We start from the raw sequence: 14,957 nt of genomic DNA, 5'->3' as shown, positions 1-14,957 counted from the left end.
TTTATAATTCACAATGTTTGATTGAATCAAGACATGCATATATAACTCATCCAAATGCTTGCTTATTGACTAAGAAAATGCATGAAACTAACCTAAAACATACTAAAAATGGCTTGTAAAACTAGCCAAGATACCCAGACATCACAACACCAAACTTAAATCTTACTTGTCTCTAAGCAAGTGATAAAACATAAGAAAAATGAATGAAAACACAAAGAGATATGAGTCCTTATTGGAAGATTCCAAATCCTGGTTTATGGGGTTTCATGCATGACAACTTAGGTTCATATTCTTGCTGGTTTCTAGGCCATAATATGCTCTTAGATACTCACTCTATTGCCTTCTATGAGACTCTTATTCTTGATCCTTAGCTTACCTTTGTGTTTGTTTTCTTTTTCTCTTTACTAGAGGCTTATTACTTTGTTTAGCTAAGTGCTCTGTGTTAAGGCAACTCTTCATGATAATCTTTCAGCCAACACTCCCGAACCAATTGGTTCAAGGTGCTATGTGTTGAAACACCCCTGAGGACTTACTTACTCAAGCCTCTCCTCAACACATACACACTACAGGCACATGGTTGTTATTCATCCCTGAGACCTTGGTGCCCAACACCTCTTTGGATTACTAAATGTTTTGTGACAAGGTTCCCGGATTAGTAAACCCAAATTATCAAGTGATGAAACACTCCTTAAAACCTAATCATCCAAGCATATCCTTGCACAAAACCACCACAGACACATATCTCAGAATTCAAACTATTGGATTATAATTATGTTTTAGAGTGTTTTTTTATAATTTTTTTATTATTTTATTATAAAATAATTTTTTCGATTAGACTACAGTTGGATTAATAAACTAATAAACTAACGACTCAAATGGCTCAATGACCGATCCAATTTTCAGAATCTTAGTATTAATCGAGTATCATTCTACTAAATAATAAGTTGTATATATTTATAAAGTTGTTTATTGAATTATTTAATAAATTAAAACAGATGTTTAAAAATATTAATTTTACAAACTTAATTTAAGAGAGAAAAGATTGGATAATATAAATCAAGCATAACATGTCCATCTCTACAGAATTAAAGAAGGTTACAAAAATGCCAAAACATACGACATGTTAAAAGTGTCGTGAAAGTTACAGTGAAACATGAGTTGTAAAGTTTGACTGGCAATAAATGTTGGAACCTTAGAGAACTTCAAAGCAAAATTGTAGGAATTATACTGGCTTGTAAAACGTGTTTCGGTTGCAAATTGCACAGAAATCCACCGCCAATCTATAAATTAGTGGTTGCTTTATGCTTGTATATGTGTTCCACGAAATAAAATGAGGCCCATGTTTCAAAGAATATTTGTCTTTTCATGTTGTTTTAACGAGTACTAGTAAGTTTGAATAAAAAATATGATAATATTAATTATATGAGTGAATAATCATAAGGCTAATTGAGATTTATATTTAATTATTTATAAATACTTTTTTAAAAAAATAAAGTTTTTTTTAATTAATACGATAACTTAGAAAAAAATTATATAAAATAAAAAAAATAGTTTAGTACACACAGTCACCTCGCGTTAATGCAAGATTCGGAAAACAATGTACCCAAAATGTATAATGTATGCACTATGCAGTATAACCTGGTAATTTCACCAATGACTATTACTACGGCTTAAACTGGTGACTTTCAAGTCACATGGTAATAACAATTCAACTATTCAAGATTCTCCTTCAAACAATAATTATAGAAGATGTGTGTAGTTAATGTTTCTGTGCCTAGAGCACAACCACATGATGATACAAATGAAAAATAATGCGTCAAATTTCAAAATCCTCTAATGTAAACACCGTACATCACAATCACGTACAGCCATTACCACTCTTGCAAGAAAAGCAACGAAATTAAACATGCAGAAAATTTGAAATGTAAGTAAAGTACCACTGCATCTTGCTGTTACAAATCGTGGAACTGAAAAAAAAAAGTAAGTGAAATCCAAATCAAATGGTAATTTTATTTTTTAAATAAAGGAATGGATCTGAAATGCATATTTCAACTATTTCCGGGATAAGAGTTCCTTCAGTTTTTTCCATTGAGTTGCAGGGTGAATTTCTTCAAGGACAGAAGCACTTCCTTCAACCGTTTCTTGGCATCTTCATCAATCAAATCACCATCATCGTTAAACTTTGCGGGAGGCTGGAATGCATTTAGGAAGAACTCAGGTTTATTTATGAAATGCAGATCGAGGAAAACCCCCACTTGGCGGAGATGATATTGTGATCTTCCTCCCCCAAAGCCTCCTCCGGCGCTTACAATGGCCGCAGGCTTACCAGCCCAAACATTTGGTGCTCTAGATGCCCAGTCAATTGCGTTCTTCAAAGGTGCTATAATAACATGAAAGAGAAAATTAGTCAAAAGAATCACACATTTTTACATTTGATTATCTATGAAGTTCTGACAGGTGTTACAATCTTCATACAGTGAGAACTGAAAACATCAATTGATGTTTCGAACATTCTTGTAATTACTCTTCGGTTTCTTGATACAAAGTTGCAAACAGCTAGTTTCAGAAAACAAAACTGAAATGAGGACAGTGTTGAGAAGATTTCTAGAGAGTGAAGCAACACTGAGGCAGAGTAACAGAAGCAGAGAAGTGTAGTAAACCAGAACTAGAAAACTAAGGAAAGAAGATAATTGAGTGTGGAATTCAATAACCAGAACAAGAAAACTAAGGAAAGAAGAGGAGTGTGGAATTCATTCTTTGTATATTCATATCAACCATGCTAGGTGTACATCAAAATCAACTACAAGTATAGAATACACATTGAAATACAAAATAAACATTAAAAATGAGTTAAACGTGTCTGATTTGGTGGCTGATTTTTTTTTTGTGTACATAGCATTTTTGTATTCCTATTCATATGGTTGATACACAATAGAATCCTGAAGCGCTGATTTTTTAGTTTGTTACCCAGCTATGCATAACAGAAAGCTGTTATACTATAACAGATTGTAACTGAAAATGTAACAGCCACACAACTAACCCATGCTAAATCAGGAAACTATCTCCTAACAACTAAACTATCCTAGTATCCTTAATAGCTGTAAAAGAATCAAATTGAGATCAAGATAGGTCTGAAAATTGCCCGACTAAGCATGAATTGTAGCAGTATGTGCTAATTACAATCCATGATAAAAGTGCACATACAAGAAAAAAAGGATTCCCCGTTACTTCTTCCGCTACTATCACAAAAGAAACTTTCATGAGATGAAGTTGAAAAGAAGAGAAGATGAAGAAAACTAATACATATCAGGAAAGGATTTGAAATTAAAATTATGCTCCAAGTTTTCATGACCAAGTAGATACAACCTTGGTACAAAAGTGCACATTGGACATAAAAATTCGGAACCATTCTTCTGATACTGTTGCATAAGTGAATGCTAATTATGCAGTCTCCATAATAATAGAAAGAGAAAAGTTTAATTACTTTGTTAGTCCCTGAAATTTCACTGAATTTTTAATGAAATCTTTACATTTTAAAATTTTGTAATTAGGTACTTATATTAGACAAAAATTTGTAATTAGATTTTTACTAATTGTTATTTTTTTTAAAAAAAAAAGCATAACAATTCTGAAAAATATTTGCTTCAGAACATTTCATAATTTATCCTACATCAAACACAAAAGAGAATATCTCAAAAAAACATTTGTATTTTTTAACAAAGAATGGTTAAAAAGGACCTAATTAAAAATTTAAAGGAACTCTAGGCATCAATACATGAAATGGACTTCAACGGAACATTTACACTAAGGGCTTAGAAATAAAAAATTTAAGAACATAATCAGATAATAGAAGAAAGCATTTAGATCAAGCATCTTTGTTAAGCCACACTAATCATTACATCATCTTCACTAACGTTCGTTCTTTAAATTTCCTAATTTTGCTGCAAACGTATATTATGTACTAAAAAGGAACACAGACAGAAGATGTTGTTCATAGAGGCTTCACCATCATTACTGATTTTCTTTTGCCCTTCTTCTTAAAGAGTTATTATTTATTAATGACAATTGAGCAATTATTGATCCACAAAAATTGTTTAGTAAAAGTTAGTGCAGGTACCTGCAATTGAGTAATTATACTCAGGGGAAGCGAAAAGAATGCTGTCAGCTACAAGAATCTTCTGGCGAAACGCTTCAACTTCTGGAGGGTAAGTCCCTTCCTTCTCAAGATCAGTGTTCAATAATGGCAGCGGCGAAATGTCAATGTACTCAATTTGGAGGCCTTCAACCGCAGTTTTGCTTAGCTCAATAGCTACGATTAAACAATCATCAACCCCGAATAAGAAATTTTGACTAGATTTGATTTGTGCTTTTATTTTTATTTTTATTTTTGATGTTTTGTATTTTCAAAATTTTGCCAAAATGTAAATCAAATCCGTCTTTTATTCCCTCAAATATTATAGAAGTCTGACAAATTTGACCGATTTAGCCGCAAATTTTAGTCAAGTTTGTAAAATTTTGTAATATTCGAATGCCTTCCTTTAATTGAATGTTATTGATATTACGTGTTAATTAAATCATATTTTAAAATAAAAAAAATAAAAAAGGCAATAATAAAATATTATTATCTAAAAAATAAATAAAAAGGTATACAGCAGATGGTAAGTGGTAACACTGACCTGAACGGACAAGACCTCTGTTGTAAGATCCCTTTCGCAGCGAACCAGAAAGCGCCGCAACCTTAATAATCTGCGAGGAAGTTCCACTGAGTGCTGCCATGTCTTTCTTTGTCCCCGTTGTTTCAGTTAAATATTTTCGATGGTGAATGGAATGAGGGAAAGTGTGATATATATATAAGATTTTGCGTTAAAAGAGCGTGTCGAATATTTTAGAGGGAGTGGACTTTGGGAATACGGAATGAATTCAAGTTTGGGGGTTCTAATTCAAATTCGTACGAGTGTTCTAATTCAATGTAAATATTGGTAAAATTAAAGTCGCATCACTAAAATGTTACTTATTCCTTAAATTTCAGTCTTTAAATTTAATAATATAATTTTAATTTTTTATGTCCACTTTTATGCTATTGATTATTCAAAAATTAAAAAAAATTATTTTTTTTCTTTTAAAAATTGAATAAAAGAATAATTTTTAAAAAATTTCTAATTGCGCTGTATTTTTAGAAAATATTATTTTAATTTTAATATTATTTTATAATACATCGTAACCATGGGAATATAATCATACTAACATGCACTTCTTTATTAATATTACAATTTTGCCGGCTGCTTTTTGAGGTGGCTGGATTCATCGTCATTCAACATTTATGGCCGTCTTTTAGCCGAGAGAGTGATGCCATGAATACGTAGTGGTGACAACTGACAACCCTGCTTTCTTAATAGACTATTGCTATGGAAAATACTACTCTATCTCTTTTAGAAAATAGCGGTTACGTTTTATGTTTATTAGAAAAGTAATATATTTGAATTACTTTCTAATAAACTAAAATATAATTATTTTGAAAAAGAAGATATACTATAATGGATCAATGAGGGAGTTTTTTTTTTCCCTCAAAATGTCTAATTAATAATTAGACTCTAATAATGATTGAGCTTGTCGGTGATTTAAAAGATAAAAAAAAAAAAGACAAAGTAGTCGGTGCTTCTCGCATCTCAAATTCTCAATGCTTTGGCTATCCTCCCCAATTTTCAAGGTTTAGTAGCTTGCATAATTGTTTTTTTCATTATGCATTTTATACATTTAAGAGTGACGAGTTGATAGAATTGGAATTGATTTATTTGGAAATCAAATTATTTATTTAGAATAGATAATAAAAGAGGGATTGAATTAATTTGTAAATTCATAGATTTTACATTGAAACTAAATTTAAATTTTTCTCTCTCTCTATATATATAAGAGGTCGTAATACTTTATTACTGTTGATTTATGACCTAAACTTAAAACTCTGTGTGGTAGGGTATTACGCTGAGAACTCTGTAAGGGATGATGTTCTCATCCGTTTCGAAAATTATTACTTTTCAAATGCAGGTTCCAGCGCTTCTTAATGAGCGAGAGGTTTATCTGAAAGGACAGTGAAAAAGATCTTTTATTCTTCTTTAATTTTAGACTCTCTCCTTCTTTTGGAAACACTTATATACTTGTTTTGGAAACTTGCCTTTAGAGGCTTAGGATGTATTTTGGAGAAATAGGTTATGTCTATCCAACTGTTTTACTGTTGTAAATCTAGCTGGCCTAATCTTTGCGGGCCAAGACTAGTTGATACTTATATATACTTATATATGTCTCTTTACTCTTATTTTTCCATTCGAACTTTTAATTATCTACCTTTCTTTTAACCCACTTATATATATACATTATCGAGTGTGAGGAATCGACAAATTGTCTTTTTCTCGAGTTTTAAATCCTTTCACAGGCTTTTAGTACAGTATTCCTTTATTAGTAGGGTGTTACAGAGCTCAAGTTGGACAATCCTAAGACATCTGCTACTAATCTTGTTGATGATACTTCTTAGTCTGCCAAGGACCAAGCTGCCCCGGATCTTAGTTTTTCTTTTCTTGTATTTTGATGTTGATGGCCTGACTTATGGGTCCAAAAAATTTTATTTTTTAAATGACATGATCTATCGGTCTTTATAAAAGATGTAATGTAATATTTTCGGATACTTCTTAGCCATTATAGTCTTTTAAATTTATTCTGCTTTTCTACTTTGTTTACTTATTATTTTTATGATTTATCATCGTTCAAATAGCTGCTGCAAACCAGTTGGGACCTTGTTGTTTTATCGTGCCGACCATAGAAGGTTTGTCGTGATTTTTACAGTTTCTTGAGCATAAGTTGGTTCAAATAAAAATAACATTTGACAAATGCTTCTATTATTGATAAAGTGGATTACAAATGTGTTCGCTAGTTACTACTAAGAATTTTCTAAGTTCTAACTCCTAGCCCTCACTATGATGCCTCATTAAAACCCCCTTCAGTAAAACCCATTAGAAAAAAAACCATGAAGTCGGAAAAAATAATACATCAAGGAGTAAGGTTCATCTCTAGCTTTAATATTTCTTCAAGTTGTAAGCATACCACAATCTTGGTAACTCATTCCCCATGAGGTCGGATAATCTGTAGTATCTTTTTTCTAAGACATCAACAATTTAGTAAGGTCCTTTTCAGTTAGCTGCTAACTTTTCTTCGCCCGACTTTAGTGCTCTAATGTTGTTCCTGATTAAATATAGGTTGTTAACATTGAAGCTCCTCCTTATGACTTTCTTGTTGTATCTTGTAGCCATTCTTTGTTTTAATGCTTCTTCTCATAGTTGAGCTTGTTCTCGTATCTCTGGTAGGATGTTGTGTTCTTCCTTCTAGGCTTGCATGTTCCCAACTTTATTATAGAACCGAATTCTTGGGCTTTTTTCATTAACTTCAATAGGAATCATGGCTTCCATTCTATAAACAAGTTGGACTGGATATTCTTCTGTGGTTGATTAAAGGGTTGTCCGATATGCCTATAATACTTGTGGGAGTTCATCTTCCCTTGCCCCTTTTGCTTATTCTAGTCTCCTTTTGAGTTTGGACAAAATGACCTTATTTGTAACTTCTGCTTGCTCGTTGGATTGGAGATGATATACTGATGTGAACTAGGGTTTGATTTTCAGTCTTGCTACCAAGTTCCGAAAGGTGGAATTGGTAAGCTAAGTCTCATTATCAATGGTGATCGAGAAGGGTACTTGATGCATGCGCATCTTTAGTAGTTTTTAGTTGTTATTCCTTTAAATAGTCGTAGTGATTTATTGTTTTGATTAGGAATTTCATGCTTTTAATATATGTTCTTAGCATTTCTTTCCTTAAATTCAAGATAGAGATTTTCCTTGAGTTAATTAAGATTTATGGTGCTTTGATCAATGCTCTTTAGAGTTGTTTTGTGCTTTGATAAGTGTAGAAAATGAAATAAGGATCAAAAGAACAAAGAAGGAAGTTAAGGACACGCTTTGAAAGTCAAGAACACGCTTTTTCCAAAGACCAAAAACAATACATTTGGGCCTGGAAGCTATTGCCAACCAACGTGGAAGTACTGGCATCCCACAGCACTTGTGCTTACGCATCTTCACACGTACGCACAACCGGCGCGATCTTTAAATCTTGCGTACGCACAACTGCAAATTGGCATCCCACGCCAAGACTGTCCCGTGTCATGCCTGTGACCTTCATAATTGAATTTTGGGTCATGCAAGAAACATTCCTTTGGCGTTCCACGCCAAATCTTCAGCATTCCATGCTTATGCTCCATATTCATAGATTTGGGCTTGTTTTCTTTAGTTTCTTTTGAAGTCACACGCCAAGGCTTTTCCCGTGCCATGCTAGTTACCTCATTCATCAAATTTTGAGCAAATTCAAGGAGGAGAGCGATTGGAGTGACATGAAAAGTACAAAAGAGGCCAAATTGGGCTAGCCTTTGAGGAAAAAGTGTGGTGTTACTTGCTTTCCAACCTCCAATGCTCAACTTCATCATTCATTCCTCAATTCTTCAATCTTCCAATTGGATAAAGCCCATGGAATCCATCTCAATTTAATCTTGAATTTACTATAATTTGAATTTCATTTGAATTTGTAATTTAGATAGATTATAAATAGAGGATCAATCTGAGAGCAAAAGGAGAAAACTTCCCCACACATCTCACTATTAGATCACTTCTTTCACTATTGTCCTCTTGTTACTTTTCACATTTTGTAAGCCATGAGTGGCTAATTCCTTTTTCATTGGAGGGAAAATAGCTCTATTGAATTTAATGGATCAATTGTGATTTACTCTTTATCTTCAATTCATCCTTCATTTGCTTCTTTAGAAAGAATCTTCCTTCTTCATCCCAAAGATTCAAAATCTATTGCGAGATAGTATGAATTTCATTTGAATTCCATGAGAACTTGAGAGAGGGATCATCGAATTGAGCTTGAAGATCTTTCTCCCAATTTGGTGAATTTGTGTTTGGGATTGATATGTGACATGTAATCAACCCATAACTTGGTTCATGAAATTGTGTGGTCTAAACCAGAGACCAATCTTCATCTCTTCTCATGAGCTATTAGATCAAGACATTGGCAATTGATCAAGTTAAGAGAGATTGAATTATCAAGACATTGAAATTTAATCACTTATGATTTGTCAAAAGGTCAATGATTACATGATTGAAGTGGAGATGAAAAGCTATTTAACCCAGAGCATTCAATATCTTTGTACCCCAATTATCTTCCCTTATTCTTCTATTTCTTTCTTTATTAATTGCTTTCAATTTAATGCTCATTTACATTGCTTTCTTTACATTCTTGTAATTTACCTTTCTTACAATTTACTTTCCTAGTATTTACATTCTTGCAATTTTAATTCCAAGTTATTTACATTCTTGTGATTTACTTTCTTGCCATTTTATTGCTTTTTGTTAATTCAAGTAATTTAAGTTCCCATTGAAATTTCTTGTTTGCTCATCATCCCAATATGAACCGTCTAACTAGAATAATCAATCAACTATTGTTTGCTTAATCCATTAATCCTCATAGGATCGACACTCACTCAACGTGTGTTTATTACTTGGTACAACTCGATGCACTTGTCGGTAATTATGCAGGATTGTAAAACCCCGTATCAAGTTTTTGGTGCCGTTGCCGGGAGTTAACGGTAATTAACAAGTTTATGAAAGAATTATTATCAAAGAAAATATCCTTGAAGGGAGGACAAACTGTAGTCATGACCAAGGAGTATAGTGCCATCATCAAAAAGGACTTGCCAAGGAAGAAGGATCCAGGGAACTTTCAAATCCCCTGTACAATTGGAAACATAACATTTGAAAGAGCATTATGTGACCTTGGTGCAAACATCAACCTAATGTCTTTCTCTGTAATGAAGAAGCTCCAATCCATGAATTAAAATCAACAAAAATTGCTCTTTAATTGGCTGACAGATCCATGAAGCAAGCACATGGAGTTGTGAAAAATGTTTTGGTGAAAGTTGAAAAATTCTTCCTCCCAACTGATTTTGTCATTCTTGATATGGAAAAAGACTACAACACCCCCATTATTTTGGGAAGACACTTCTTGACTACTGGTAGAGCTTTGATTGATGTTGAAAATGGAGAATTGATGCTAAGAATGCATGATGAGCACTTGGTGTTTTATATTTTTAAAACCATGCATGAGTCAAATCATGAGAAGAATTGTATGAAGATTGACTCCAGAGACCTAAACTTGAAGGAGGAACCTAATGAATCACTTCAAAAACCACCACTCCCATGTTTCAAAGAGAGCAAAGAATTAGAAGTGAAACAACAAGCTGAAGGGATCATTGGAGCTATAGAGAATATGCAACAAAAACCTCCATTTGTGACAACCAACAAAATTCTTCATGACATTGAGCCTACGAATGACATTAACTGCAAACCACCACCACCAAAAGGGGAAGAAAAGAAGCTAAACAAAGTTTATAGAGGGTGGAGAAACAAAAAGATCCCTACTAAAGACTTCTCACCAGGGGATAAGGTGATGCTAGTTTACCAACCAAGGCAACTATCTCCACATTTGTCTGGGCATTACACAATCAACAAAATTCTTTCTCTTGAGCATGTTGAGATCATTAAAAAAGACACTAGAAGGAAATTCACTGTGAGAGGAAAGAAGTTGAGGCACTATGATCATCACCCACCATGACAAGGATCAATCGTCAAGCTAGTGAGTTAAAGAAGCACTTATTAAGAGGCAACCCAACCATAGTATCCTTTGATTTTTTTTGTTTATTCTTATTTTTTTTATTAATTTTCTATTTTTAATATTAAATGCATGCATAAAGAAAATAAGCATCTAGGAACCAAAGTTTTTAAAGGAGGAGCTAGTTGAGGTGTTCCTCAACCATGCAATGAGAAAATATGTTGATGTTTGAATGCATATTGCTTTCCAATGATGAACAATGAATTTCATGGTTTGGTGCAAGATTTTTTGCCTTTAGGGATCATGCAGGAAACAAATTTAATGTTGTATCATGCATGCAATGTAACAGTGCAATGTTACAATGACATTCATATAGCTTGTGCATTAATATGTCATGCATGCATTATTAATCTCAAGATTTGAACCAACATTATAATGTATGAAACTAAGTTTGGTGTTACAACAAATCTTAGAAGGAATTCAATGATGGATCCATAATGAACCATGCAACATTTGGTAGCTTGAGCATGCATTAAAAAAAGGACTAAATTGAGCAATATGACTTTGTGACATGAAGAAAATTAAGAGTGGCGTGCCACGAGACAAGTTTAGTGTCCAATAAGACCAAATGACATCATTTCTTGGCTTGCCGTGGCACAGCATTGTGATGGCACTCCACGCCTGTTACTAACATGCATATTTAACTTGTTTTGTTGCTTCTCGTGGCACGTCAACCTTGTGGCGTTGGACGACAAAAGGCACTCGTGCGTACGCATGGCATGCGCGTACGCACGATTTGGAAAAAATGGCATTTGTGCGTGTCATGCGTACACACGAATACACTTTGGCATCCTATGCCAGTGCCTTGCTGTCCCATGCCTGGTGCATTTGCACTCTTCTAAAAAAATGGGGGGCGTCGTGCGTATGCATGAATTGGATTTTCTCTTTGTAGTTATCATATTGTGGTTAGTGACAAGGACAGTGATCCTTAACCCTTAACTCTTGCAAAGATCTTTTAGAATTTGAATTTCTTTTGATATTTAGTTATTGCTTGCTTCTTTAATTTCTTGCTATTTCAATTTTTGTTAATTGTGGACCAACCCCTCGTGACCAAGGATCACACCTTTTTCATCTTCCTCTGTGAAGGTTATTATGGGCAAATCGGACTTTTCTTCATTCTCTCTAACTTGATAAACTTCCTTCAAATGTCTCTTGCAAGAGGACTTGGTTACTTCTTCTCTTGCAAACCCACCAGTGTTCACATGAATGTGTCTCTCAAGTGTTCTTACTGGTCATTCTTTCTTTTCTCTATTTTCCTCCTCTATTTTTTTTGTTAACTTCGCTGGCCTTCCAACAAGGTATTTGTCCAATCGCCCTTCTTTAGCAAATTTTTCTATCACATTATTCAAATAATAACAATCATTAGTAGAGTGGCCATAAATTTTATGGTATTTGTAGTATTCTGACCAATTTTTTCCTTTCTTACTTCGAATTAGCCTTGGAGGTGGTATCTTTTCAGTGTGATATATTTTTCTATAGACATCTACCAAGGAAACTCGCAATAGAGTATAGGAGGGATACCTTCGAGGCATGTTCGAGTTATCTCCTCCTTTTTTCTTCTAATCTTTTTCATTATCTCGGGGCTGATATTGGTTGTCGTGTCCTGGTGCAGGATTTTTTATTTGAGTAATTTTTCCATGTTGATATATTTTTCAGTCCGTTCCTGTACTTCATACAAAGAGGTCGGGTGTCTCTTTGATATTGACTGTGAGAAAGGACCCTCCTTAAGACCATTGACGAATCCCATGATAGCTGCTTCAGTGAGTAGATTTTAGATTTCTAAACACGCTTTGTTAAAACTTTTCATGTAGGCTCTAAGGAACTCTCCGACCTCTTGTTTGATAACCAAGAGGTTTTAAGCGTGTTTGGTCTTGTATTTCTAAATTGAGAAAAGTGTGAGGAAGCTTTTGGCTAAGTTATCAAAATAGGTAATCAACCTGGGCGAGAGGCTGTCAAACCACTTCATTGCGGCATTGGTTAATGTAGTCGAAAATACTTTGCATGTCGTTGCATCAGACGTATCTAGCAAGTACATACGACTTTTAAATTGCTTAGATGATGTCATGGGTCTAAAATGGCATTGTAGAGATCCATATTTGGGTTTCTAAAACTCCTAAACTTTAGCCCCCCATGATTTCCTCTGAGAATGGGTAATCGCTTCCTAAAGGGGTTGCATCAGGTCAATTCAGGATTTTTTACCCTTAAGGTCGGATTGCAACCTCTTCAATTTTTCTTCAAGATCTATACGGCTTCATAGCTCTCTCCGCAACAGTTGTTCAGATTCGCGTTATCACTCTAACTCAATCTTTAGTTCTTCTAAACAACCTTGATGACCATGGACCAATCCCATGATTTTCGTTACATCCCTGTTTCCTGATCCTTAAGGAATGTGAATTTGAGAACCTATCCTTCGTCCTCCTAAGTCACCTTTATCTTTATCCTCTGTAGTATCCTTACCTCTTTTTGAATGTTCGCGTATAAAGAGTGCTCGATTGTTATTAGGATGTCTCCCACAATGGGATTTTAAATCAGATGCAATGTGTCCATCTTGTGGGTGAACTTCCGCCATGATTTGGTGTTAACTTCCAATTCTCCAACAATGGCACAAATGTTTCGAGGATTACCGGAAACCAATATGATTTGGGCATAGACATGATGTCCAGACTCCTTTATGTTAAGGTTCTGATGTCTATTTCAACGAGGCAAAGCCATCCGAGGTCTTTGAGTGAAGATGGAAGGTGGTACCTGCAAAGGATTCCGATGTTTAAGTTAGCAAGAATTTTAGACAGGTTTTAGTGAATCGAACTTGAAAATACCTAAATTTGATTAGGTATTTATAGAGGAAGGTGACATCTTGTCCTAAGTATCCGTACTTTATAGCATTGAGTGGTTTCTTCCTTGATATGTGGGGAGTTATCTCATGTTGTTATTGAAAAGAAACACATCTAGAATAGTAGTTTTAACCAACTTACTTGTTATGCAAGTCGGATCTGGCATGGGTCGGGTAATTCGTGCCCCATGTAGGTCAGGCTGATTGACCTACCTTAATCTACCGAATTCTTTGAGAGTCTTGTATAATTGGGCTAGTTTATTTAGACCCTGACTTCTATCTCTGGGTTAGGGTATAAATAGTTAGGAAAGTTATTCTGGAGCACAACCATGATTTAACTCTAGCGGGAATGGTCCATATGATACTGAATTTTAGAGAAACGACATATTCAACAAAGACACAGGTTGATGTATACATGTGCATTGTGTTCCAACATCTAAGATCTTAGGGTATATGGTTAAGCAAGCATGTGAGTATTCTTTTATGGGATTTAGTAAGACGGATACAAACAATTATACTGACAAGACTAAGCGTGCCAAGATTGTGGATGGAGTTTATATTGCAACAATAGTATATTCGTAGCGAAAAGTAGGTGCGGATGCTATGTGCATCGCGAGATACAATTTGATTGATGATAATATATTGGTAAATATGTTTTGGGCTAACGGTCAGTAGAATTTGATTACCAATACTTTGAGAATGTTCTTGCTTTTGATTATACTTACAAGAAAAATAAATACAAAAGACAGTTGGTATTTTTTTGGTTTCAAACAATCATAAGCAGACAATATTAAGGTTCGACCTGGTGTTAGATAAAAGCGTTGGACTGTATAAGCGATTGCTCCAAAATTTACTTGAAGTGATATGTAACAAGAAACCTTCGGTGAAAGTAACTAATGGATGTGATTCAACAAAAGCTACCACCAACTCGCTGCTAATGCTAAGAATACAATTGACCCAATACCATTGCTTTACCAATTTATGTTGCTGACGTGGTACGTAGAGGTAGGGGTGGGCAAAAAAATCCAAAATTTGGATTTTAATCCAAATCCAAACCAAACCATTTAAAAAAAACCAATTTTAAACAAAAAAAAAATTCAAACCAAATTATATTTATTTTATAATTTGGTTTTTGATCCAATCCATTTAAATGGTTTTAAATCCGGATCCAGATCCAGATCCAAATTAAGATCCAAATCTTAAAAAACTAATTTGATTGAATTTAATTGACAAAAAGATTAGTACGTAAAATATTTCTCAATGAATATGAAATATTTAATCATGACTTTATATTATTGTACCTGTTTTCATTAGAGTTTTATAGCTTAATTATTTTGTATTCATTCTCTTATATCTATAACCATAC

General features: G+C 34.0%; 1 protein-coding gene across 1 annotated transcript; it reads right to left on the bottom strand.

The window, feature by feature from the left end:
• Positions 1-1,796: 1,796 nt before the first annotated feature.
• LOC107491247 (NADPH:quinone oxidoreductase) lies at positions 1,797-4,941 on the bottom strand. The gene is made up of 3 exons (XM_016112050.3): positions 4,677-4,941; positions 4,118-4,309; positions 1,797-2,380 (listed from the first exon to the last, which is right to left on the bottom strand). The coding sequence occupies exons 1-3, from the start codon at positions 4,774-4,776 to the stop codon at positions 2,076-2,078; spliced, it is 597 nt and encodes a 198-aa protein (XP_015967536.1). The 5' UTR covers positions 4,777-4,941; the 3' UTR covers positions 1,797-2,075.
• Positions 4,942-14,957: the final 10,016 nt, after the last annotated feature.

The sequence above is a fragment of the Arachis duranensis genome, chromosome 5 (genome assembly GCF_000817695.3).
Source record: "Arachis duranensis cultivar V14167 chromosome 5, aradu.V14167.gnm2.J7QH, whole genome shotgun sequence".
Classification (NCBI taxonomy): Eukaryota; Viridiplantae; Streptophyta; class Magnoliopsida; order Fabales; family Fabaceae; genus Arachis; species Arachis duranensis.
Note: the sequence above shows the minus strand (reverse complement) of the source record. Positions and strands in the feature narration are given on the sequence as shown.

Excerpts from the sequence above, each read along its gene's own strand:
- LOC107491247 (XM_016112050.3), bottom strand. The coding sequence starts at position 4,776 with ATGGCAGCACTCAGTGGAACTTCCTCGCAGATTATTAAGGTTGCGGCG. Across the intron at positions 4,310-4,676 it reads CAGAGGTCTTGTCCGTTCAG|CTATTGAGCTAAGCAAAACT; the intron begins GTCAGTGTTACC and ends GTTTAATCGTAG. Across the intron at positions 2,381-4,117 it reads GTATAATTACTCAATTGCAG|CACCTTTGAAGAACGCAATT; the intron begins GTACCTGCACTA and ends ATGTTATTATAG.